General features: G+C 47.2%; 1 protein-coding gene across 3 annotated transcripts in view; it reads left to right on the top strand.

Moving 5' to 3' along the window:
* The first annotated feature begins 1,426 nt into the window (after positions 1 to 1,426).
* Positions 1,427 to 24,748, top strand: part of IGDCC4 (immunoglobulin superfamily DCC subclass member 4) — a 166,138-nt gene continuing 142,816 nt past the window's right edge. For 2 of the 3 annotated variants that reach the window (XM_034783592.1, XM_034783591.1), the window contains exon 1: positions 1,428 to 1,735. In XM_034783592.1, coding sequence (XP_034639483.1) covers positions 1,669 to 1,735 — 67 coding nt within the window. In that variant the 5' untranslated portion in view covers positions 1,428 to 1,668. Of the gene's footprint in view, positions 1,736 to 24,748 lie in introns of all 3 variants that reach the window. The other variant, XM_034783590.1, reaches the window with a different exon arrangement.

Below are 24,748 nucleotides of genomic sequence, written 5' to 3'. Positions count from 1 at the left end.
ACACGATACGTTTTATTTAAAAAGCAAGGGAAGCTGTAACTCGCGGGCTGCACATCACCAACACTTAAAGAGCTGGCGACAAATGACTAAGAACCCAAACCTGCACCCAGGCAAGTGGAGCTCATGGTTAACGACTGCCCCAGTTTGGATGTGGATTTGCTCCAGGTGGGGGGGTGAGTCGAGGCTCCAGTTCAGGCCAGCAGCTCCAATTTTGATCAAACTATAATCCCTAGATTTTTTTTTTTTTTACACCGGGTATATTCAGTGTGTCTCCCATTTGCGTGATCTTTGGGTCCAAATCTAGCCAGGGTTCTGCTGGGGGAATCCTGGCCTGTGGAGCAGCAGAGCTACTCTGACGGCTGCTGGCCCCTGCCCCACACTGCTGTGAGTGTGTGTGTGTGAATGGGGAATGTAAGTGGATCTGTGCTGTCATGGAGCCACCAGCTCTGCACCTCTCCCGGCCCACCCTCAAAACCCTTTTGCGTATTAAAGAAAAAGCTGTCCCCATGGAGCCTTATAGCGCCACAGGGCGCAGATCTTCCTCTTCCCACAGCTCCAGCCACCCTGTGCGCTTCTTCCGCTGCCTAGCAAGCCTTCCGCTCCCATAGAGAGTGGGTGACTAGGGTTTGACCCTTAAAAAGAGAATAGGGTGAATACACCCACTGGCCGGGGTCCTTGCTCAATTACACCTCTGTCCTTACTGCCCTAAGTTCCCATTCAAGTCAGTGGGCAGTTGCCTAACGAATAAAATGAAGGCCCTTATCCTGCAATCAGATCCACCTGGGTCAGTTTGGCTGAGGTTAAATCCTCAGTTTGTTTCTAATCTTGAGGTTCTTGTGTGCTAGCCTAATACTGCAATGCTTGGGTTTTTGCAGGGAAATGTTTGTTTCCCCTTAAATATTTATTTATCTATCTCCCTCCCGGTAGCATTTCTTGGACAACTTTTTTAAAAAGATTGACTGTGTTCCCATTTCCCTCTCCAAAAATATTCTAATCTGGGACTGAAATTGACCCGCCCCGCCCCATTAGTGTTTGCAAAACACTTTGAAGAGGAAAAGCGCTAAGAGTGAAATGTTTATATCCTTTAAATCCTACATATTCTTGGGGGAAGGGAGGATAGATTCTTAGCCTCCCTGAAGCTTTTAGCAACCTGTTGAATGAATAAATAGTCCTTTATTTTTATTTTTGTTAAATAGCACTCTTCTGGGTCACCCAGCCTTGCAAAGCTACTGGCAGGGCGTGCAAGCTACAGTGCCCCCTCCTCTTCTCCACACTCACACAGAAATACAGAGCCCACCACCAGCCTTTTTATTTTTGTCATGCTCTGGTGCTCGTTTGTTAACCCTGCACCCAGAGCTGGGCGCTTCAGCAAGGAGTGACCAATCTGTTTCCCTCAAAGCTTCCAGCATGCTGCTGCATGGAGAAACAGAAAGGGGTGTGTGTGTGCTGGGTTGTTGGCAGAGGTTCAGGCGTCTCTAGTGGACACCTAAAGTGGGACTTGAGTGTGTGTGTGTGTGTATGTGTGCAAGCAAGCAACTCACATAGTCTCTAACATTCACACAAGATGGCGATGGAGTGGAGGGAGACTCAGCTCCCCTCTTAAATGTTCTTCTGCTGGACATTGAAAGAGCCCTGCTTTCCCCCCCCCTGGAGATTTTAAGGGTTTACATGGCGCTGGAGGACTTGCTTTGTCTCTGTTTTTTCTCTTTGACCTTCTGTGTCCTGGCTGTGGAAGGTAATCAATGCTGCTGGGTTCTCTTTTGTGTGGTGGGTGAAGGGGGGGATCAAGGGGTGTGTGATGGGGGGGCTGTATTTGGGGGCTAGCCCCTTGCCCTCCTCCTCTGAGCCAGCAACCCCAGGGGGCTAGTGCAGAGCTGGGCAAGGCTCCGTCTCCCACTCCACTCCCTTCCTTCCCCGCTTGGCACTAGGAGCGTGCACCTCACCCCTGACAATACAATCACCTCGCTGCCCGGGGGGGAGAATTGCAACTCCCGGGGGGCTGCGGCTGGTGCACGAACCGGCGCGGCGCGGCTGCCGGAGCCCGGCCAGGGTCATTAGCCGGGTTGTGATCCGCAGCGAGGATTTATTTGTTCGCGGCTGAGCGAGCCCGGCACCCGCCGCCCCCGAGCCTGGTGCCCGGGCGGCCCGGCCCCTGCGCCCGCCAGCGGGGCCAGAGAGCGCGGCGGGGCGGGGGGGAAACAACCCGCCGGGCTCGCCAGGCTCGCTGCCCAGTGCCCGGCGGGGCTGGAGCGTGGTGCAGACGCGGGGCTGGGACACACACAGATACACACACACACACACACAATCTGTTGCAAAAAGTTGGCGGGGCCGGGCTGGGATTTGAAGGGCGCCCCCGGCCCGGCAGATCCCGAGTTAATTTCAGTGCACTGGGGGGGGGGGGGGGTTATTCTTCCCCCCCCCCCGGTTTACAGCTGCGCGGGGCGGGCGAGCTCGGAGCGGTGCCCGCAGCCCGGGCTCCGGGAGCGGCCGCTCGGGGCCATGTGCTACCCGGGCGGGGCGGCTCCCTCCGGAGCGGGGGCGCTGCCTCCCGGCGTGTCGGGGCGAGGGCAGAGGGGGAGCCCAGGCGGGATGTCCGGGGGAGGGGGGTTTCTTTAGGGGATGGGCTCCTGGCAGCAGCCCCTGCTCCCCCCCCCCCGGGAGACCAGAGACGGGGGGGGGGAGAAGAGGGGCTTTTGCCCCGGGGCGCTGGTGGCCCCCCGGTTTTCCCCCTGGGGGTGGGGGGGGGGTGTTGCCTCCGCCACGTGCCTTTGCTGCCTGTCCCAGCCATTGCAAGGGGAAGAGCAGCAGCTGCACCCTGGGGTGGGAGTTGCCCCCTTGGCCAGCGCTGGGGCCTGGGGAAGGATATGGGTCGGTGGGTGGGAACCTCTGTCTATGGGCCTGGGCGGTGGGGGGAAGCCACGTGCCCCAAAGCCAGGGAGAGCAGTCAACCCCCCCCCCAAGTCTGTGCCTACCCCCGTCCTTGCCCACCCTTCGGGCTTGAGCAGGGCTCCCATCCTGAGCGGCTTTCAGGGGTCCAGGGCTACCACTGGGCTCCTATGCACAAGGGGGGCCCTGGCCTCTCCTCTCCAGATTTGGGGGGGTAATTCACAGGGGCCATTCCCCTCCGGCAGGCTCAGCGCTGAGGGGGGTGGGGAAGGGAGGGCATGGGTGGCAGGGAAGATGAAGGTGGCAGGAGAGGTGTAGGGGTGAGACAGAGGATGAGGGAGGCGATGGAGAGCAGTGGTCAGGCTGCTCTGAGATTAGGTTGTTCCTTGGCTCCATAGCACGAGATCACTTTTCTATGGGCGGAGGAGAACTTGCTGGTTGGATCTTAGCCTGTTGAGAACTCAAATCCGCATTTCTGATGCAGCCACCAGCAGACTCCAAAGGTCTGGGCCTGAAATGCCAGCTCCTGGCTAGCAGGGTCACAGTGGATGCTCCCTTTGGGCTCTGCAAAGCCTTTGTGTTGTGCATGCAAAACATCCAGGTGTAATTTTCAAGCAGGGGAAACTCTGCATAAAGCTTTGTGTAGCTAATGGACACAGCCTCCCTTCTTCAAATGGGAACCTCTTGGTGACCATGAAATCTTGCTTCGAATATCTTCCAGTCAGGCCCTGGTGCCTCGTTATACCTTTATTAAAAAAAAAAAAAAAAAAGCACTATGACTCTACTTTTCCCTTCACCCATACCAATGCAGTTTTCTTAGTTCTACCATATTAGCAGATATTTAGTTGATCAATCAAGTAATCCAATAATAAACATACCAGTCACTCCCCTGTTTGTCAAGTATCAGAGGGGTAGCCGTGTTAGTCTGAATCTGTAAAAAGCAACAGAGGGTCCTGTGGCACCTTTGAGACTAACAGAAGTACTGGGAGCATAAGCTTTCGTGGGTAAGAACCTCACTTCCCTGTTTGTGTGGATCTAAATCCTTGACTCTCTGTGTTTAACCGTAGAAGCTTTCACCAAGGTTTGTTCACATTGTGGACCTTTGGATCCATTGCTTCTTCCAGTGTGTCCACTTGCCCATTTAAGCATTTAACTGCAACTCTGAAAAAGATTAGAAAGTCATGGTTTGATACAACTGCACTATTGCAATATCATGTGCATTAAATGTCCGGTAGACTTAGGTTTTTTTGATTTAAGATAAACACACAAAACAAAGATTTAAACCAGAAGTGTTATGCCTGTTTCACTGCAAATATTTATTCAGTCCTCTGATGGATTCAAGTTCAGCAGAGTATAAGATTTCATTTATGAAAGTATCTAGCCCTTATATTAAAAAGGGTTATCTTCGCAACTTTGAGTGGATGGATGCAGGGATGTATTAACCCTGAGAGATGTGAACTGCTCCTGTTGTCTAAACTGGGAGTTGACTCTGAATCCTACTGATGCTATTTTAAGGGCCAGATTATCGCATAATATGGGTGCAGAATTGCATGCTCACAGAATTACTGTTGCTGCGTGTGTAAATGAACAATGGTACAGGGAAGTGGCCCATTGTCATCTGAGGGGAGCATCTCTTTAGATGGTTGGGAGCATGTGGCCTTAACTTTTAGCCCCAAATAGTGCTCTTGCTACAAGAGTGTAGTTTTTTGTTTCAAAATTAACTTGTCAGATTTTGGGGGCAGGAACCATGGTTCCTTGTGTGTTTGGCAGGAAAAGTGCAGGCAGCCGGAGAAGTATAAAGGTGAGGCAGAGGATGAGGGAGGTAATGGAGAGCAGTGTTCAGGCTGACAGAAGCTGGGAATGGGTGACAGCGGATGGATCACTTGATGATTACCTGTTTTGTTCATTCCCTCTGAAGCACTGGCACTGGCCACTGTCGGAAGACAGGATACTGGGCTAGATGGACCTTTGGTCTGACCCAGTTTGGCTGTTCTTATGTTGAACAAACAGCAGAGTGGGTGGAGCCTTTGGGTACCACTGCAATACTTACTATAATAAATAATAATGATTTTAAAGGGTTGAAACTTTAGTTTTCAAATAAGATTCAAGAAGAAATCTGGAATTCCTTCTCTAGGATTTGTAATGGTGGCTTGCCCAGTTTTTGAAATCTGTGTAAAGAGAATAGTCCAAATTTGTTTTTTAAGTATTGGCTGGTTGTTGTTGTGCTTGGAAACAAAATTATCTCTGCTGTACCATTGCTACTTGCTGGTTTACGCCAGTGCAGAAATATACAGCACAATGTGGAGGAAGGTTCAGAAGTGAAGTTGGTGGTTTTGGTGGTGGTGGGGGAGGTGTGTGTGGTCAACAAATGGGCTTTACTGTGAAAACAAAAGTCTTGAATTGCTTTAATCTCAAATTTATTCTCTGAAAGGTTGAAATGCTTTTTAAAAGTTGTGAATTTGACCCCGTGGCCACTTGTTTCAATCCAAAATTCAAGCACTGGGGGTATGAGACACTTACGAAGAAACTGGAATGGGAAAATCCTCCCCCAGGGACTTTAATGAAGCTACGCTGAGGATCGGGCCCGGCATTTTGCAAAACCTTCTGCTGTCTAATTTGATACAGTTTTCCCTGAAGAGCCAGGAAGGATTTTTTGAAAGACTCTTGCTTGGCCCTGCCAAAGGGGTTTGTATTGCTTTCTTCGCATGGGGCTCTCTAAAGGGATACAGCTTGCATTTGGGCAGCGGGAGGGAGAGGGCTAGCTTTCCAATTGAATGATCAGATGAAATCCATCTAGATTTATGTAATTGGTGTCTGTTGTAAAATCTCCTTTGGGGTTTCTGAACTGTTTTTCTTCCTCTATTACCTAACTTTCGCTCTGTTTTGTTCTTGTCGCATTCTTTCTGGCTCCACAGCCCTGCGGCGTGCTGAATACGCATAGTGCCTTTGCCTAGAACAGTCAGTCATGCTATTGTTCCAGAGGTCACATGTCTTGTCTTTTGCCATGGTAGCCTGTTCATTGCAGGCCATCAACTGCATGCAGATTCATCTGCCCTGATGACTATACTAGTCACCTGATTGCCGTCTTTTTTGTGGGGTGGGCGAATGTTGGTTTGCACGGTGAGGTGAGGGGAGCTGTACTTCCTAGAGACTCAGTTTCCCATTGTGTTTGATACATCCTTGTAGCATCTGCAGTGCCCTTGTGACAGGCTATGTACTGATGCACACAATAATCTGATTTTAAACATGGCTCATTTCCAGGTGCAGGTCTTGAGTTTGCTGCAGTCGTACTGTGGCTGTCGTGACAGACCGTCTTTCTGACAGATCAGTAGGTAACCTCCAATCTCAGGTCTCTAAAATAAAAATCTTTCTGGCATAATTTCTTTCTTTTCTGTTGCACCAGGGAGTGTGGAAATCGAATGTTTCGGGCTCTCTCCCTGCAGCTCCATACAGAGAGCCTTGCCTCACCATGTTTTTAATTTTTTTATACCTTCTTATTCCACCACTTTTAAGATACTCTGAAGCAATAAGAAAAAAAGTTAAACTCTTAAACAAGCAAACAAAAAACCCTTTCCCCATTTCTCATATTTTTTGCAGTGAATTTTGATACCAGTTATTGGAAGTTTGGTCTAGTGGGTAGGGCACTGAACTGAGATTCGGGAATCCTGTATTCAGTTCCCAACTCAGCTTCTGCTGAGACCATGGGCCAGTCACTTAGTTTACCCTTGTATCCCAGTTGCCCATCTTAAAAAGAAATGGGGATAGTACCTCCTTTTTCCCCCCAGGGGATTGTTTGGATAGAATCCATTAATGATTGTGTGGCACTTAAATGCTACAGTGATGAAGAACACGTTGGTACCCAGATGCCATGGAGATGGGCACACTAGAAAACCATGGAGATAGACTGCTGGCTTGCCCTGAGTGTGTGTAAAAGTTTGACTGTGACCCCCTGGTACCATTGTCACTATAGCATTCATGTACAATAGCGGAATCTTTGAGTGGTGTGCCCGTAGGTGACGGTCAGCCATAGGAAGACAGCTGCTCACAGCCACAGGCAAAATGCAGCTGTATTTGCACCAGTGCAAGTACTTAGCATTCTGAGAGGACCCCGCCTGTACTCAACACACTCTTCTAGCATTTGATGGCTGTGATACCATTGAGCCTAGCCATGGTTATATAATTAAGATGGGAATTAATATTTAATCTCATTGTAATTTGTTGTTGGAATCCATCCCAAACTTTTGCATGGGGTTGTGTGTGTGTTATGGAAGTATTATAGTTAGGGGATTTTTGCATGGGTAATTGAAAGAGATTCTTAGTCCTACTGGGGAAGGGTAACCCAAACATTTACAAATCCAGTATGATCATCTTAGTCATTTTGTTATCTGTAGAAAGCAAATGTTTGCTTTACAGGCAGCTGTAATACTAAAGGGAAAATGGTAAATCTTTGTTACAAGTGCTTGCCTAGCACGTATTAGACCAAATTCAACTCTGACGCAACTCTGTCACCTTCAGGAGAGGAACTTGGCCCGGTGTCTATAATTTGTTTTATTTTAATCTTGTTTTATGCTTAAAAAACAACCACCCCAAAGCATTGTTTTATTGTGATACCAGCATTTGCATCAAATGGCCTTCTCGCTAGTGTGCTTTCCATTTCTTGTAGGGAGGACATGGTCTGAACACAGGACTGGAAGCCAGGATTCCCTGAGCTCTGATGTTGATGTTCTTGGGTCCGGGCAGGCCACTCAACCGACCTACCTCAGTTTCCCCATTTTGTAAAGGGAGGATACTACTGGTATTTATCTGTCTGGCAGGGAATGTTGTAAGGTGCTGGGAAAGGGTGACAGAGTTCTCCACACAAAGTAGCTTTATAGCATTTATTCGATTCCCATGCTTCAGTAACCCCAAATACGTTGATTTCTGATTTATTAACCTATAGCTGGTTTATGTTTTTAAACAATGGTGATGCCCATTATCATTTAGGCAGTACAGCCTTTCAACCTCTACTTTACTCTTTCAAAAAGAAGTCCCATTTTCCTCTGATTTGCTTTCCTTCTCCCACCCTCTACCATGATACAGAAAAGCAGCAAATAGTGGTTTGTGTAGCATGCTTGTCCCATGTGGGCCATTATGGGAGGAGAGCCAGAAAAGTGGCAAGGAATTGTAATGTTAGTTTCAGCTGGACAATGAGAATTTGGGCCTCATTCTGGTGGTGGACGGTGGAGATAATTTGCAGGATTGACCGTTTGTCTGGTCCTGTTGGTGGGGTAATTGATTCTTGGTACTCAGCTCCGCAGTGTGGTAATACTGACTTTGCCCTCATCCCTCTATAATATCCAGAGCGATGGTATCTCTGATCAGCTTGATGAGTCGGGCGCATCCGGAAGCTCTCTACAGATCCTAGGGACCTAAACATCACTCTGTGCACGGCTTCCTGGTGCCGGGGAGGAGACCTCAGCAGCATTTACCATGCTGGGTTGCTGAAACCAAACCCTGTCAAGTTCTGTTGGCTTCTAGAGAGAAACAAAAGCTTAACATTAGGTAAAAATCTGCTAGAATGGCAGCTACTGAGAAGTGACCTTCCCTGCAGGGCTTGACTTGCTGATTGTGTGTGGGAGGCCTGGTCCCTAGCAGAGGGGGGAATCTTCCACAGACCACCTCCTCCTGGATGTTCGTTTTTTCCCTGTACCTCCTGCTCTGTCCTTTGCACATCTCAGAGTCAAGGCCCTTTGCCTGCAGATGGTGGATGGGTGATGTTCCTAATTGACGGATGCTCCTATGAACTTTTTATTTCTGTGTGTGGGCTTCTCTCTGTTTCTGGGCCAGAGCCTGCCCTGCTGTCACATCCGGGCAACCCCCTTGATCCATTATGGATCTGCTTTCTGTCAAAAGTCCAACACTGCTCGAAGAGTGCGAAGGATTGCAGGCCAAGTACCTCATTGCCCATCGTAGTGGGTGATTAACATGACCCAGTGCCCCTCATGGGGAGCGAGTGATTTACTCCATTGCCCAGCGTATGGCGTGATTTTAACATGAAATCAAGATCTGCATTTTGGGCCCACGTTATCTGGCTCTGCCTCTTTTAAATGTAACCTAGCTCCTGGTCTGTCTTGGTACTTATTTTTTTTTAAATTCAGTGACACAGATTCATCGTCTGAGGGTTGTTAATATTTAAGAGACGTGTCCCTCCTGCGTCATTGCTGCACGTTTGCTAAACGCTTAGGCTTGGGCGTGAGGGGGAGCAAAGTTTGTTCCAGCGTAGAACCTGGCAGGAGTTTGACTCGTGGAATCTGTGGATGCAGCAAAGTCTGCAGGAGGCTACCCCGGGGGACTTGTGCCCCACACTGCCTCCTGCCACTCCCCCAGTCCCTTCCGGCCTTAAACACTATGACCATGGCTCTGATAGAGCTGTGCTTCTGAGGATTCCCTCGTGAGCTCCCTCACCCAAGAAGGTGGGAGAATTGGAGTACAATGAAGTACACCTTTACCCTAGCTTCACCCTCTTTATTTTCTGGCCCACCTGAAAAGAGCATTGGATGTGAGGATTGGCAGTGCTCCCCCGCTCCGACCCCCTCTTCCCTACTGAGATCTGCTGTGCTTTTGTTCCTATGGAGTTGCAGTGATTTGGCCCCATTTTAATTTTACAATCCAAGACTTGAGCAGGTTAAAATGGATCACCACCTGGGGAAAGATCTCGGAAACTCTTCATGGGTTAAAAGCAGCAATCGCGTTTCAAAAATTCGTTGTCGAATAGATGAGGAAGGAACAGGGCCTGAGAACAGGATATTTCTGCCACCAGGGGTCTCCTGACATTCACTGCCACTACTGGGAGGATGTGAAGGCGACAAACTGTCTTGTGTTTTACCTTCTGTACTTGGAGATTTGCCTCCTTGCGAATCTTTAAATAAGCAATCAATAGACAATTCAGTTAATTGGTGTGACCAGATAGGTCATTACTTGACGCAGTGGATTTCTCATGCTGTCTCTTCTGAATCTATTAAGTATTTTGGGCCAAATTCTTTGATTGCCTACAAGGGCTTTGGTTATCCATCTGTCATGGGCGTATCAGTTGTGACTCCATAGTTTAAAGCTGCCTTGAGCTTTGCACTTTAAAATTGGGACTAAAATCCCTATGCATGACACCTTTCTGGCTGGATCACATCTCCAGACTGGGCACAGTGAGTCGCCAGAGGATAACTGAATTTTCCATGACATTTTTAAAAACTAAAATATGTCCTGGCTTTAGCAGAGGAAGCAGTTAAAAGTGCTCTTTTTGGAACTCTCTGCCCTTTTATTTTTTTTCACATTTCTTTGGGTTTGTCAAACCAACCCAGAGTTTCCAACCCGATACACTCCATATTCTGCTAACATCACAGCCACTTCAAAAAACGCAACGCAGAATTGTTCTCCTAATCTAAGTCACCCAGTTGATCTGTGTTAGTTCCATTAGCTACTTTGGTTTCCAGCCACGTGTGCTAGCTCTGCTCCTGGCAAAGCTTTGGGAAAGCATGCTGGGCATCGGAGGAGAGATGGAGTCTTAGGAGGGAATGGACATGTGGGGGAGCAGGCAGAGTGAAACAGGCGTTGGAGGTGTGAGCAGTTCTGCAGAGGCTTGGAGAGACAGAGGTTTAGCTGGAAGGTTGGGGGTCACTGCAGGAGATGAGGCTTGTGTATGGGTTGTCAGGGGCTGGTTCATGCATGGTCACAGCTGTGTTATGGGCCTGGGTTTGTGCTGAGGCCCCAGTTTGTTTGATTGTCCAGTATTATTCTCTTACAGTGTTTTGTAGAGCATTCTGCAACTGAGGTCGATTGTTCACGCCTGTTGAGACACAGGAAGTTGCGTTGTTTCAGATGCCTATTGGCGTTGCTACCAGTGCAAGGCATGGTGTCGCTAGAGAGCAAGCGTTTACTAGTAATCAGCAAATACATCGCATAGGCTTATTTCCATACTTGCATGGGCAGCATGCATTATTGCTTAGTCAGCACCTTTCTGCGATACGTGCATTGAAGATCAATCGGACAAAAGAAATCCAGCATCTGATCAAATACTGACTGCAAATCTCTCGTCCATGTTGACCAAAACAATAGTTACAATCTCCCTTCTCAAGAATGATTTTGTAAACATAATGTAGGCTGTTGTGTGGTGATAGGAAAACACTTTATCAGCTCAACAATGTCCTGCTTGACAAGTTTATCCCTCAGGCCCTCAGGATGATGTAAACAAGGAAATACTTTAACAACAGAAAAAGATAAAAGAGAGCGATGGGCAGAGTCCTTTCAAGAAGTGCTAAAGAGACCGATGCCAAAAGAAACTATTGACTTTGAGAAAGAGATCAATAAAACTATTAAAACTTGAGAGAGCTGCTGGTGAAGACCAAGTGAGTCAGGAAATGCTGAAAGCTCAAGTTGATGAGACCTAGGATGAGGAAAAGCCTCCAGAACAATGGAAAACTGGGATTATAGTCAAAATACCAAAGAAAGATGACATAAGTGACTGCAATACCTGGTGAGGTGGTACATTCCTATCAGTGATATGTAGTCTGCTGCAGTAGCATCTTAAGTCGAATAAAGGAAGTGGTTGTGGTGAATCTAAAGGAAGAGCAGGCTGGATTTCAATCACAAGATGATGCGTTAGCCACATTTTCACACTAAGAATAATCATCGAATGGCAAAAGGCACTTAAACTTCATAGATTTCAAGATAGCATTTCACAGCCCCCTTTACAATTCATTCCGGACCATCTTGAAGTGCTATGGCATGCCAACAAAAGGCCTTCTATCAAGGTGAAGTTTGCCCAGTTAAAGTAAACGCAGGCTTGAGTGAATGGTTCAAACATAGACACTGTGTCAAACAAGGATGCATTCTTTCACCTCTCCTGTTTGGCATCACTGTGGACGTCACTATGAGAATAAGGGTAGACAGGTACAAAACAGGCATTGCACGGCACAACAACAGTATGCTAGAAGGTCTAGGTTTTGCTGTTGACGTTGCTCTCATAAGTGACCGCTCAACCAGCATACAAGTAAGGACTGAAAGACTGTCCACATTGCAAAAAACATGGGATTAATAAGCAGTTTTGAAAAAGCAAATCTAATTTACACCCCAACTCAGCATTACATTAGAAGGCAAAGGAGTACAAGAAATGAGCTAATGTACGTACCTCGGCAGTAACGTGCAAACCAATGGGGATGTTCAGAAGGAAATAATGGCACAAATTGCAAGGAGTTGCATTCATCAGCTTCAACAAGATTTGGTCATTGAAAAATCTGAAGCTTAAAGACTAAATTACAAATCTTCAACGCCAATGTTATTTGCATTTTAATGTTTGGTGGATTTCCAGCTCTCTCAGCCAAAGGGAAAGATAGATGTCTAAATGCCGTAGAAAAATACTAGTTCTTAAATGGAATGAGCTTATAACAAATGCTGAGATTTGTCAGAGTTCAACAACCCCTTATCTCTCAAGTTATCCAGAAAAGAGGATGGAAATATTGGGGACCTGTGTTAAGACTGAAGCCAGACCATCTGCCTTTGCAGGTGAGCCATTGGGCAATTGGAAGAACATGTAAAGGGGGCTGACTGAATGAATTCCTCTGAACACTACTCAGAGTGGGAAAACGTATGGGATTTAACAACAGAGGGGACATACCAAGAGCAGCCCAGGATAGACAGCGATGGTGGAGCCTTCTTCATGCCCTAAGAGAGATCTAACAGCACGGGAAGGATTCAGGTTCAGGTATTAGTCATGTAAATTACTGCCATTGACAATGATTGTGATTGAAAAATAAGCGTCTTGAAACTCTGATTTGATTTTTTTCTTGGGGTTGCTAACTAGTTGTTTATTGATTGCAGTTTTTGTCAGAGAACACAAAATATTGATCTAAATTATTTAGCCCCTTTTTTCCTAGATCAGAGTAAATCCAACTTATTTCTTCCTCTCTGTGCTGTACTCTCTCATCTCTAAATAATGCACAATGGACATTTTTGCTGAGGAGAGAGACTCTTGGTCCAGAATGTCAAATGTTGATCCATTCATCAGTGGCCCACAGGAGCACACTTTGTATCTCGTGCCCTTTCAAATGTTACTAGTTGGAAACCAGGTTAGGAATGTTGTCTCCAGTGTTGTCATTGGGTTTTCTGTACATGCGCAAAACAAAGGTAAGCAGAGGTTGCTTCCAGCTGCCAGCACAGAATAGCTTCCAATTTAGTTAGTGTTTGTTGCTGCTGCCAGAATTTTTTGCATTAGCAGAGAGAGAGAGTTCAGTGTAGTGTGAAAGGCTTTCAATAACACTTCAGCAGCAGTGTGAGCTGTCAAATTATTTGTTTTACTCTCTGTTCTTCTGTACCAGGCAAGGCACTTTGGTAAAGCTCCTTTCAGCCAGCAGGTGGAGACATTGCCATGGCATAGTTCTGATTTCCCATATGCAGTGACTGAGAGAGACTCTTGGCTGTGTGTGTATTCATTCAGCTCTTCCTTCTAGTTCCCAAATTCTGCACCTTCCCCATACTTAGGAAAGCCAAGAGGCCGCCTTCTAAGCTGTAACAGCACTGCACGGCTAGCTGCTGACAGTATGTCTACAGTGCACATGAAGATAGGATTGTAGCAAAGAGAGACATCCCCACACCAGCTGCAATCTAACTAGCATGGGGAACAATAGTAGTGTAGGCATGGCAGGCTTCAGCACGGGCTAGCAACCCAAGTGGGTTTATACTCCATAACATCGTGAGCAGTTTTCTGCACAAGTGATACCAACAGTGGGAGCTAAAATCCAGACAAAATGTAGGTATCCTTACCAGTGTCCTGACGCTAGAGAAGCCTTTTTACCCTTGTCTGTGCCACAGCATCTAGATGCACCAGTGCAGAAAGACACCATAGGGATTGTTGGGTGACACTTAGCACTGGGGAAATCCAGACTATTGCAGATGTTTGGGAACCAGAGTCCAGGTACCCACATAGCTTCTACATACAGCTTTCTGCAGCTTTCTCAGTGCGATTTCTAGACTCTCTGGCAACTGCCTGGAACCTCTCCACCCCTGCTGCCCTCTCCCTTCAGGGCAAGTCCCAGGGGATAAGCTGCCTCTTGCAGCTCACCTCTCTCAGTTCCTCCCCATTAACCCTGCAGTCCTTCCTTTATAGGAACCACCCAGCCTGGTTCTGCCCAGCTGGGCCTAATTCTTAATCCAGGTCCCACCGAATGGGCTAATGGGGCTCTCTGGCTCCTGTGAACCCTGCCACTCCCAGGGTAGTGTTTGGTTGTGGTTTTAAAAAAAGTACATTGCCCTAGTAGGGAATATTCTCACCAGAAACTTGTTAGACTGGAAATTTCACAGTATTAATTTTTTATGGCGTTTCCTAAGCTGAACTAATTGGGTATTTTGGAGGAGTGGGGGGAAGTGGTTGTGTAAGTGTTTCTTGTAGATTTCATTAAAAAAAATGTGACTTGGATTATCTGAGTGATACATGTACGGGCTGCGTTGGAAAACGCAAGTGATTATAGGCTGGTGACTAATAAATAATCCTCGGCTAATGTGAGGTGAGCTCAATTAACGCTAATCCCGCTCAACAGTAGTAAAAGTGGGATAAAGTCAGTGAGACTTTGCAAGGCTTTGCTGGCCTTTACGTGAGAGAGATGGCGTGGGTGGGAAATAGTCCATTTCCTTTTCTTTTTAATAGAAAAGCAGCTATTCAAAATGGCCAGAAGTCGTCAAAACTAAATTAAATTTCTCCTGCCATCAAGATGCATGCTGGAGCCAGCAGCAGCCGTTAGTTCTGATTTATGGAAATAGTAACTGTTTGGGTTTTAGGTTCAAATGAGACTTGGTCCCTGTCCAGAGGAGCGTGCAGAGTAAGGTACTGATCTTGCCATCAGATCCACATGGGTGGACTGTTTACACTTGCATGGTGCCCCATTGACTTCATTTGGTTTATGCTTGGATGCAATAGGGTCTCCCTGCCCAGATGTAATTGCAAGATCAGGACCTGGTTCTAGACATGATGCAGTGAGAGCAGCAAAGAGCAAGGAGGGTCAGAGCAGAAAGAGAACCAGGGATTACAAAATAAGGGTATTGTATGTGCCGCATTAGACTCAAATTATGCGGCGAGAACCCCAGAACGGTTAATGATGCGCCATTAAAAGCATCTTGATTGGGCTTCAGCGTGAACAACCCATGGCAAGAGATGGGCCAGTTCCCATTTGTTTTGTGTTTTGAAGGTTTTCTTCACAACTGGAAAGGCTTGAGATGTACATTTTTTTTTTTTTTTTTGGTGGGTGTTAATGAAAGCTGAGATTCCAAAGCACAGTTACGTGACAAATTTTAAAAATAAACCAGACAATGACATGGCGGTTTACACAGCCACGTAATCAGAGTTCTGAAACACTCTGATCCCCGATTAAAAACATGACACTGATACCTGGTTATGGGCACATCTTGATGACCTTGCAGTTTAATGTCTTGTTCTTCTTCTTGTCTCCTCTCTTTCATGCCTTCATTTCCCCCTCATGGTTTACAGTGGAGCGGTGAGGCTGTTCGGCTGAACCTTAATGATAGTTGCCCTTAATGACATGAACGGAGGAGGGAGTGGGTAGATAAAGCCAGGCTTTGCCCTCACAATCATGCAAGGCAGGTAAGTAGTGTTAGCTCCCTTCTGCAGCCAGGGCAGCGGCGGTGTAGCTAGGTTTTGTGACTTGTCCACACCCACACTGTATGAGTGGTTGAGCTGGGTCTAGAGGCCACACTGGGTCTCTAACGCTATGCTAATTAGGCCCTGTAGGCTGCCGCGATGGTCCTCACTCAGGTCTATCCTGGGCACCCATGTTGCAGTGGTGTTGCAGATAATCTGTCAGGTCCTTGTCTCTTCTCCTGGGCTGTGCGCTGTGAGATGTGGGGAGACACGTCTTGCTACCATCCTCCGCAATGAAATATTTAAATACGTTTTCCTATTCGTTTTCTTGGCTGCCACATTGAGCTGCATGCTAGCTCATTATTTCTCATTAAGTCCTAGGGTGCACAATTACCTGGGAAATGCAGGGTAGTTAATGGAAACTTGATGCGCCTGACTTCTCGGGCGCTAGGCTTGTCTTTCTCTATGTGCAGTCTGTGACGTTTGACGCTCACACTCCTGGAGTATTTATGGATGCACAAGGAGCTGCTGTCCTTGGCCTTGGCTACCTGCTCCCGCCTACTCATAGATGTTCTGATTGCTAGCGGTGTTGTTTTCTGAGCAGCTCCTGGATAGAACGAGTAGTAGATGCAGATGCTACCTGTCCAGTTTTCTCAAGTTCCTAATGGGACCGAAACAGGAGCTATTCTGGGTAGCAGTCCCTGTGTCTGACTTGTCCGATGGTATTCTACACCGTACCCTGGAGAGAATCTGTAGTTACTTCAGAGCCGCATGTCGGCACATGAGGTAAGTGAGAGCAAATGAAGGGAAACATTTTTTTTTAAATGAACTTTATGTAGTTTAAATATAACTGAGCTGATTTTAGTCACTGCAGAAGCTTCCAGCTCTGTCTGAGAAATGACTGTAACTTGTGCCCAGGGATTCAAGTGTAATCAAACCTCTCTGAGTTCTTTGTACTTTTCACTTCTGCAGAGCTTTGCATCTGAGGAAGTAGGAGTCATTATCCCCGTTTTAGAGAGGAGGAAGCTGAGGCCTGGTTAGGTGAAGTGACCTGCCCCGTCACTGACTAATATGTCAGATCATCATAGTTTCTCATACCATAGCTCCTCCCTCACGGGTCACTGCACTTGTCCGCTGTGTCCACAACCCCTGCAAAGGCCGAAGAAGTGAGATTGCTGTTGGACAGAGATTTTGGCCTGTCCCAGCAGAATGGGCTTCCCCTGCATAACTCTTAGCTGCTTTTTTTTTTTTTTTTTCTTCTTTTTCCCCATGTGACCTGCAAAATCCTCATTAGCAACAGCAGTGGCTGCACTTTGAAGATTTTCACTCTGATCATGCGATTTGTGCTGTGTTTGGAAGTGGAAATCCATTGTGATTTTTGTTATGTTCAGTGGATTTTTTTTCCCCCTCCCTGCGTCTTCTGGGGAGCATGTGATTATGAATACCTGGTTTTTGCACTCCCGGGATGGCTTGTGCTAAACCATTACAAACTGGCCTATTCTAAACAATTCTGCAAACTCCCAGAAGGCAGAAGAAACAGAGAAAGAAGTTTATAGTTTGAGAGGGCTACGGGCAGTGCAGGGCAGCATTAGGGGTATACAGGCCCTGTTCTGTTTAGCCGGAGACAGTCTTTGGAGAAAGACGACTGGGAGGGGTGAGGCTTTGGGCTTGGCGAACGCCGAAGTGGAAGGGATGCCGATGCACGAATGGAGAAGGCGGGAAGGAAGGAAAGAGAGGGTGGGTGCTACTGTTGCTGGTGAAGCACGTTTTTCTAATCGACTGGAATTTGGAATAGAATGGAATTGAGAGTATAAAGGATGGTGTTCTCTGCAAAAAAGAATGAGATTTTAACCCTCTTCCTGGCAGTCTCAGCAGAGGGGCAAAGGAGTGTCTGAACCACGGAGATCGAATTATGTGAGATCCCCGCAGCTTTTAAGCTGAACCCTTGTGGGTCAGGGTGAAGCCCAGTGGTAGGCAGCCTGCAGAGACTTGCTTTGCCATGGCCCATGGTCCTTGCCTTCTTCTAGGAAATATGGCACCTGTCACGAGTTCTAAACCCACCTGGATTATTATCATTTGTTTGATTTTCGTTTCCAATGGAGGCTTTTGTAGAAGCACACCCCTCTGCCAGCCCAGTTCCTGGGAGAGGTAGCTGAATTTCCATTGGTTGAAATATTGCTGGCACCTGTGTATTTGTTCAGCTAGGGCTGTGCATGCGGGCTCCCATATAGCCAAAAAGCTATTGACACTTAATGTCTGGTTCAGAAGCTTCTGTTGTGTTGGCCTTCTAGTACCTGTTCATTTGATTGTGTGATTGTTTTCTCAGAGAACACCAAGTTTCTAATCAGATAGTTAAATAATTCAGCTCTAAGAAGAATGCAGAATTTTGAAATAACAACAATAATTAGCAACACTTGTAGGTCATGTATTTCATCCATAGATCTCAACGCATGATGCACAGGTGGGTAAGTATCCCTGTTTCGGAGATGAAACGTCTTAGACACAGAGAGATCGAGTGATTTATCTAAGGCCAGACAGTGAGCGTGGTGACAAAGCTGGGCATGGAAACCTAGTCTCCTTCCTGGTGTCTTGTCCTCTGTACTCTGCCACGCTGCTTCTTGGCAAAGAAAGAAGAGACACACCCCGTAGCCAACATACCTATGCTGACACCCCTCCACCCGCCGTGTAGACAGAGTGCTTCTGTTGGCATAGCTAAGCTAATGTAGTCTGGGGAGGTGGTTTAATGCGCTGGCAGAACTCCTCCTTCTGTCTGCTTACGCTGCACCTCCACTAGGGGGCTCTGCCATCAGAGCTGTATCAGTATAGTTGTACTGGCTGAGTATTTGTAATGTAGACAAGCCTTAAATGTTGTAACTGGTTGCAATACTAAGCAGCGGTTTCAGAGAGAGGTCTGCCATGGTCATTTAGATGTGACTGGCCTGGGGATCCCTGTCCAGCCCTCCCATCCCTTCTGTTCCAGGCAGACGAGAGCGTAACCTCTTTTGAAGTTGTGTCTACCATCTTGTTCCCTTTGGCTTGCTCAACCAACTAGGGCCTCATTCGGCTGGGGGGGAATGAATTGCTTTAATGGTTTGATGTCAATGCAAAATGCAGGCGTTCAAATCTGAGAGACATTCATCTTCTTGTTCATTGCTGGCAGTTCTTATACAACCTCACGAGGCTTCAGTGATTCTAGATTAAACATAAAGCAACTATTTGTGCACTCTGTGGAAAATCCTGCAAGCTCGATCTGTGTTCTTTGTCAGCTATTCTTCAGCTAGATGCATATGCAGCATAAACTGTTGTTACAAAGTCATGAATGCTGCTCAGCGACTGTAACCTTTTCATAGAATCCTAGAATATCAGGGTTGGAAGGGACCTCAGGAGGTCATCTAGTCCAACCCCCTGCTCAGAGCAGGACCAATCCCCAGACAGATTTTTGCCCTAGGTCCTTAAATGGCTTCCTCCAGGATTGAACTTGCAACCTTGGGTTTAGCAGGCCAATGCTCAAACCACTGAGCTATCCCTCCCCCCCCAGCCTTTGGCAGACCAATCCTTCACATTTTGATATCCTTGTTGTTACAGTCATGTGAACAGATTAATTTAGTCCACAAAATGTTTGTAACAAAGCACTTATGAAAATCTACTACCGGTATTGAAGCCACCTGAGGTTGTGAATGTAATGGATCTCAGCTAGGTGTGCTCTGGCTTGGTAAGAACTTTTAAGGAAAATGAAAACTACTGTCTTGTTCTCACACCTTCCATTTTCTACAGTTTCTGAAGTTCAGGCAGTTTGTTTTGGAAGGCGTGATGGTGTCTTTGAGTCAGATCTTTACAGTCTCCTTTGGTTAAATTGTCCGAGCAGCCTCTGACTTTCCAAGCTGGGGGGAAAAAAGGTGATTCTCCCTACCTGCTAGTGATGTCGTGTAGGGAGGTGGGGTTTCAATGGCTCCACTCATTGAGCTGGCTTCAGTCATTTTTGTCTTCGCCTGTCCCCCACAAAAAGGTAGCTGGGGGACTAAGGTTGCAATAGCTACATGCAATATTTGTGCGTTTTCCTTCTGTCCTTACACATTGGGGAGCAAGGGTATTCAGTTAAAATATTTATTCTTCCATAACTCCAAAAAACCCACCAAAGAAATTCCCTTCAACTTTCATTGACCTGAGGCTAGACATAGAAAGTTTGAGCAAAATGATAAGTGAGTAAGACCCAGGGCTATATTAGAGATCTGCTGCAAAAAGGCATTAATATAGATACAAATGATCTTATATGCCATTTTGGGGTACTTCTTGTTGAAAGGCTCCATTGAAGAGAAATGGACTGGAATATGGGATTTTATGAATGGCTTTTAAAGGAATGGCATATGTCCGCATGCCACTTCCCATCAGTCTTTGTCACCTCTTTCTTTTTCTGCTAGTATTTCTCTGTGAAGCCTCAAATCCTGTTTGAGTTCCATTTGAATTAATGAATGAGGGATACGCTTCATGGTTCGATGGGTTTAGCCTGCCGTAAATTAGGATCTGGATCCAGTTTTCTATTCTGACATGATTTATACCTCAGGCCATAACTAGTGGGACGGTAATGGTTGCAATCACTTTTCCTCCCTGCCCTGTGTTATTAGCTGTAATATTTTAATACAGTTAGGTGGGAAATTTGATAGTATGCAGACCTGGAGTATATGCCTGCATTATACATGATTATTATGGCATCTGACGCAATGAACATGCTAATTGCTTTGGGTCTTATCTCTGAAGAAGTAGGAGGTACTGAGCAGGGCTAGACTGGAAGTGATTCAGGAGAAACAAATGTGAGATCTTGGAAATGTGGAAACTTCAAAAGACTGTTGTATGGAGATGTGCCAGGCACTATAGGCACCTGCAATACCGATAGACTTTGGTATCTATAAATGTTATGTGTATCTTTGTGAGCGAGGGATTGTATTCGGGCTCCATGGAGGAGGGTCACAGAGCTTTCTCCAGGAACTAAAATCAGTGGGGGTAATTACAGCAGGTAAACAGCTCCAGAGAAGGACCACCCGCTGGGGAGAATTGCATAGACTTGTTCAGGCCCGGTTCAAGAGACCCAAGAGACAAAGAACAGGCCCTTGGTATAAACGGGAGCCTGAACTGACTCACCAACCTTCATTTGATACTTGTACTGCCATGAAGCTGGAACCAAGAGGGCCAAACCCTGCGGGAAGAGTTGGAACGACTGGGACCTGCTGGTCTCCATGTGGAAGATGAGTGACACTGGTAAGCTAGAGTGTGGCTAGATTGCTTATTTTTTGGTGGTCTGTTTTCTCTGTGGTGCTTTTGTCCTATTTAAATGTACTGTGCTTTGTGAAAGCTGGCTGGTCCTGGGTAACCCTGGCATTGTCCTCGAGAGAGAGCGGGAACAGCAGGTGCTGGCCTACGGTCAGATGTGCTGGGGAAATCACAGTGAGGTGCAGAGAGGCTGCACTCCTAAATCTCTGGTTTGGGGAAACGGAAGTGACTGATTTGCCCAAGGTCCCACAGGGGCAAAGCTGAGCCAGAAATATAACTCAAGCCCCCTAAACCCTGGACGTGCGTTTTAGCTACAAGGCCCTCCTGCCTTTCCTTGGAATGCGATGAGAGGGATTTGCCCACCTGTCCCCGGGAACAAAGCATTTTGTGCTCAGACAGAGGAAATCTCTCAGTATTTCAATATAACAGACGTGGTCAGTCTATTATTAACAGCAGGTATTCCAGCCCGTTCACCTGAGCCAAGAGGCTTCGCATCTTTCTGCACCAATGTCTCTAATTGAGCCAATCCAGTTTAAAAAAATGGAATATTTAAATGATCTGAAGAAAAACGACAAGGGGTGGGGGCGAAGGAATATTGCAACCTGGATAATCAATAAAGGGCAGATGGATGGGGCAGATCCATGCTGATTAAACTGGTTTCATGCATTGTACAAATAGTCTTATTAAAAAACAGCACTACTATCAAGCGTCGCTTCAGTATTGACGCCGAGGGAAATGTGCCTTCCTTTAAATCACCAGCGCCTTTTCCGCGGGTCAGCAGCCAAGTACTGCTCAGGCCTGACCTTGTTTATCTGAATGAATAAGGTCAAAGCCAGAAGAGGCTATAGGGAAGACTTTGTCTGTTAGGGTACCTTTACATAGGAAACAGCTAGGGTGACCAGACGTCCCGATTTTTGCTTGTTTGTCCCGCGTCCCGACCGATGTTCGGTTGGGACACTGGACAAACAAGCAATTTTACCCTCCACTCTGGTGCACAGGCGGAGGCCGGAGGGGCTCTCGCCCCCACCCCTTCCTTCCCCCATTGGATCCCTCCCCAAATCCCTGGCCCCGCCCCCAGCCCCGCCCCCTCACTGCCCCATTGGATCCCTCCCCAAATCCCCGCCCTGGCCCCGCCTCTTCCCCAAGCACGCCGCATTCCTCCTCCCTCCCAGGCTTGCGCTGATCAGCTGTATGGCGGCGCAAGCCTGGAGGGAGGGGGTGGCCCCCAGCACTCACCCTGCGAACTGCTCCAGTCCAGCTTCTCCAGGGAGGCGAGCATGGCCCGGCAGAGATCCTTCCGCCCGAGCCCCTGGTAGAAGGAGAGGGAGGCCTGGGCCTCCTGCGCCGCACCCATGGCTCATGGAGCGGCCCGGGCGGGGAGGGCGGCTGGGAACGAGCCAGGCTGCCCCGGGGATCTAGCGCAGCACATGGGCTTGGCAGCTCCAGGCTGGGGCGTGCTTAGCTGTTGCGGCCATCATAGAGTTGGGTGGAGACAGCGGTGGGGGATGGGGGTGCTCCAGCGGCTTTTTTTTTTTTTTTTCTCCACCGCCGGCTTTTTTTTTTTTCCCCCTCCGCCGGCCCCACCCCCCCATGTCCCGATATTTCATCTTTATCATCTGGTCCACCTAGAAACAGTGCCCCTGGCACCAAAACTCAGAGCCCAGGTCAGGCTCGAGGGGCTTGCGCTGCAGGGCTAAAAGTAGCCGTGTAGACATTTCGGGCTCAGCTGAAGCCCAGGTTCCAAGCCCCTACCCCGGCCCTGGATTTCAAAGCTGACTGGCTACACTACTCTTTTTACCCCTGCAGTGAGATGCCGAGGCAGTGATCCAGACTCTGAGACTTGCTTCCTTGCAGGTTTTTTTGCTATATAGATGGACCTTCATAGGCCAGGTAGCCTGTTGCCTAAGGTCAGTAATAGTCAGCAATCCCGGCATGCTATCCTAGTATATGTTCGCTAATACAGTCTCAAAGTCACTTTCCCAGGGCACCCAATTACCAGTTCGGTTCACAGCCTCCATTCCATAGAGATATGTCGATCTTGTGACTGTGGCAGGTTGAGTTGGCACAAACACTGAGCAAACAAAGGGGACCCCGGGGTTTGAACGAATCCTCGCATTATTGATGTGCTCTAAAAAATGATCATCTGTTCATAATAACACACCTCTGTGGGTTGTATATCCAGAATACTGATGGTGTAGTCAAATATATGTGTGAAGAAAAATAATTCTTGCACATTCGGAGTAGCTCCAAATCTCATTCCCTTTCAGTGGGCTCTGAATTAGCGGCTGGGAGAATGTAATTTTAGAAAACAAAACGGTTAAGGAATGATCAGTTTAGACACCGGTCAAAAGAAGCAGCAGCAAACATATTCCCCCTTTCCCCTGCCATCTCCTTTTACTTTAACATGGCCAAATTGATTTATAATCAGTCCATAAAAACGTGTTTCCCACAAGCTTGTATATATACTATTGAGAATATTCTCTTCTAGAGAACAGGGGTTTATGCATGTAATCCCGGTTTATCCAGAGGACAGCACACGTATGTTTTTGACCTGGAGCTAGAGTTTATAATGGTTATAAACCTTTTAACGCTGGGTTTCCTAATGTAAACAATGAGGCACCGTTAAATTATAGCCGTGCAAACACACCACTGTAAGCCCGTCATTATCAAATGCCAACTGCCTTATTATTCCACACCTAGCTGGAATGATTCAGGCTAGCGAGAGATAACATACTGTTCCTGAGAAGGCTTTAGAACTGGCTTAGATTAGAGGCTAATTTTAGTTTCTCAGGCAATGTCTTCCTTTCCTCAGGAGAGAGATAAGGAATGAGCCGTGTGCTGTGTTATCATGTCTTCCTGTCAGAACAACATGGGGAGGGGCACTGTCAGAAGACCAGGCTAGAGTGTCTGTGTATGATCTGGAATACGCCAGCAGTTAACTAGCGGCCTCCTAAGCTCTGAAGTTGCACCGTTCAGAGCTGAATCTCAACTGCCCCAGAGTTCGGTGGGGTGAGAGTGTTTTTGGAGCCAGAGGTTTGGTTTGGTTCATTACAGAGAGGTGGGCAGGACAGGCCAGTACTGAAATGTCCCCTACATTTGTGAGGGTTTGGGGTTGGGTCCTTTTCTCTTGTGTGTATTTCTCCCATGTCCATACACACATTGCTTTGGTTTGCATGCATGATGAGGGAATGTGATTGAAGTAAAAAATCCCCATCAAAACACCTTCATCCAAATCTGTGCTCCAGTGCAGGGGGTCACAATTTGGATCTAGGCCTTCCAGACCTGCATATCCACTTCCCTGTTGTGTTTCTTTGAACCAACCCCCTTTCTGGCCAATTGAAGGGGTGGCGTTGATAGGTTCTGGAGTTGCCAGAGCCTGGGCCTCTTTATGGAGGGGGAAGGGTCTCTGATTGGGTGCAGGGACATTGAGGGGGTAGACTGCAAGGGAAGAAGAAAAATAAAATTAACCCATTTTTGAATTTTCCATATGTTTCGTATAGTGCTGAAGGCATGGTCCTGTAGGATTGGATGTCAAGGTTCTGTTCCCAGGGCAAGTCACTTCACCTCTCTGGGCCTCCTGCCCTTAGTTTGTCTTGTCTATTTAGATTGTATTCTCCCGTGCAGGAACTGTCTCTTGCTATTTGTATCTGCAGCCCTTAGCACAATGGGGCCACCATCTCAATCAGGGCTTTGTACAGTAATACTCTGGTGGAGCTAGCCTGTCTCCATGCTACAGAGTGGTCATTTTAGCAGCTGACAAGCTGTGCTCACTTGAGTTGTAGCCTGTACCCCTCTTGGGCCAAGTAGCTCAAGTTAAAAGCACCACGACGCTCAAGTTGCGGGGTTTGTGTGTGGAGAGACTTGAGTTAGGGACAACACTCAAGTTAATTTTTCAGTGAAGACAAGCCCTTAGTTGTATAGTGGAGTTTTTTAAAAATGTCTGTCTTTTCTTCATGATGTCTATATAGATTTGGGTTG

This window comes from Trachemys scripta, chromosome 10 (genome assembly GCF_013100865.1).
Source record: "Trachemys scripta elegans isolate TJP31775 chromosome 10, CAS_Tse_1.0, whole genome shotgun sequence".
NCBI lineage: Eukaryota > Metazoa > Chordata > Testudines > Emydidae > Trachemys > Trachemys scripta.
The sequence above is the reverse complement of the archived record's forward strand: the minus strand, read 5'-3'. Positions and strand labels throughout refer to the sequence as shown.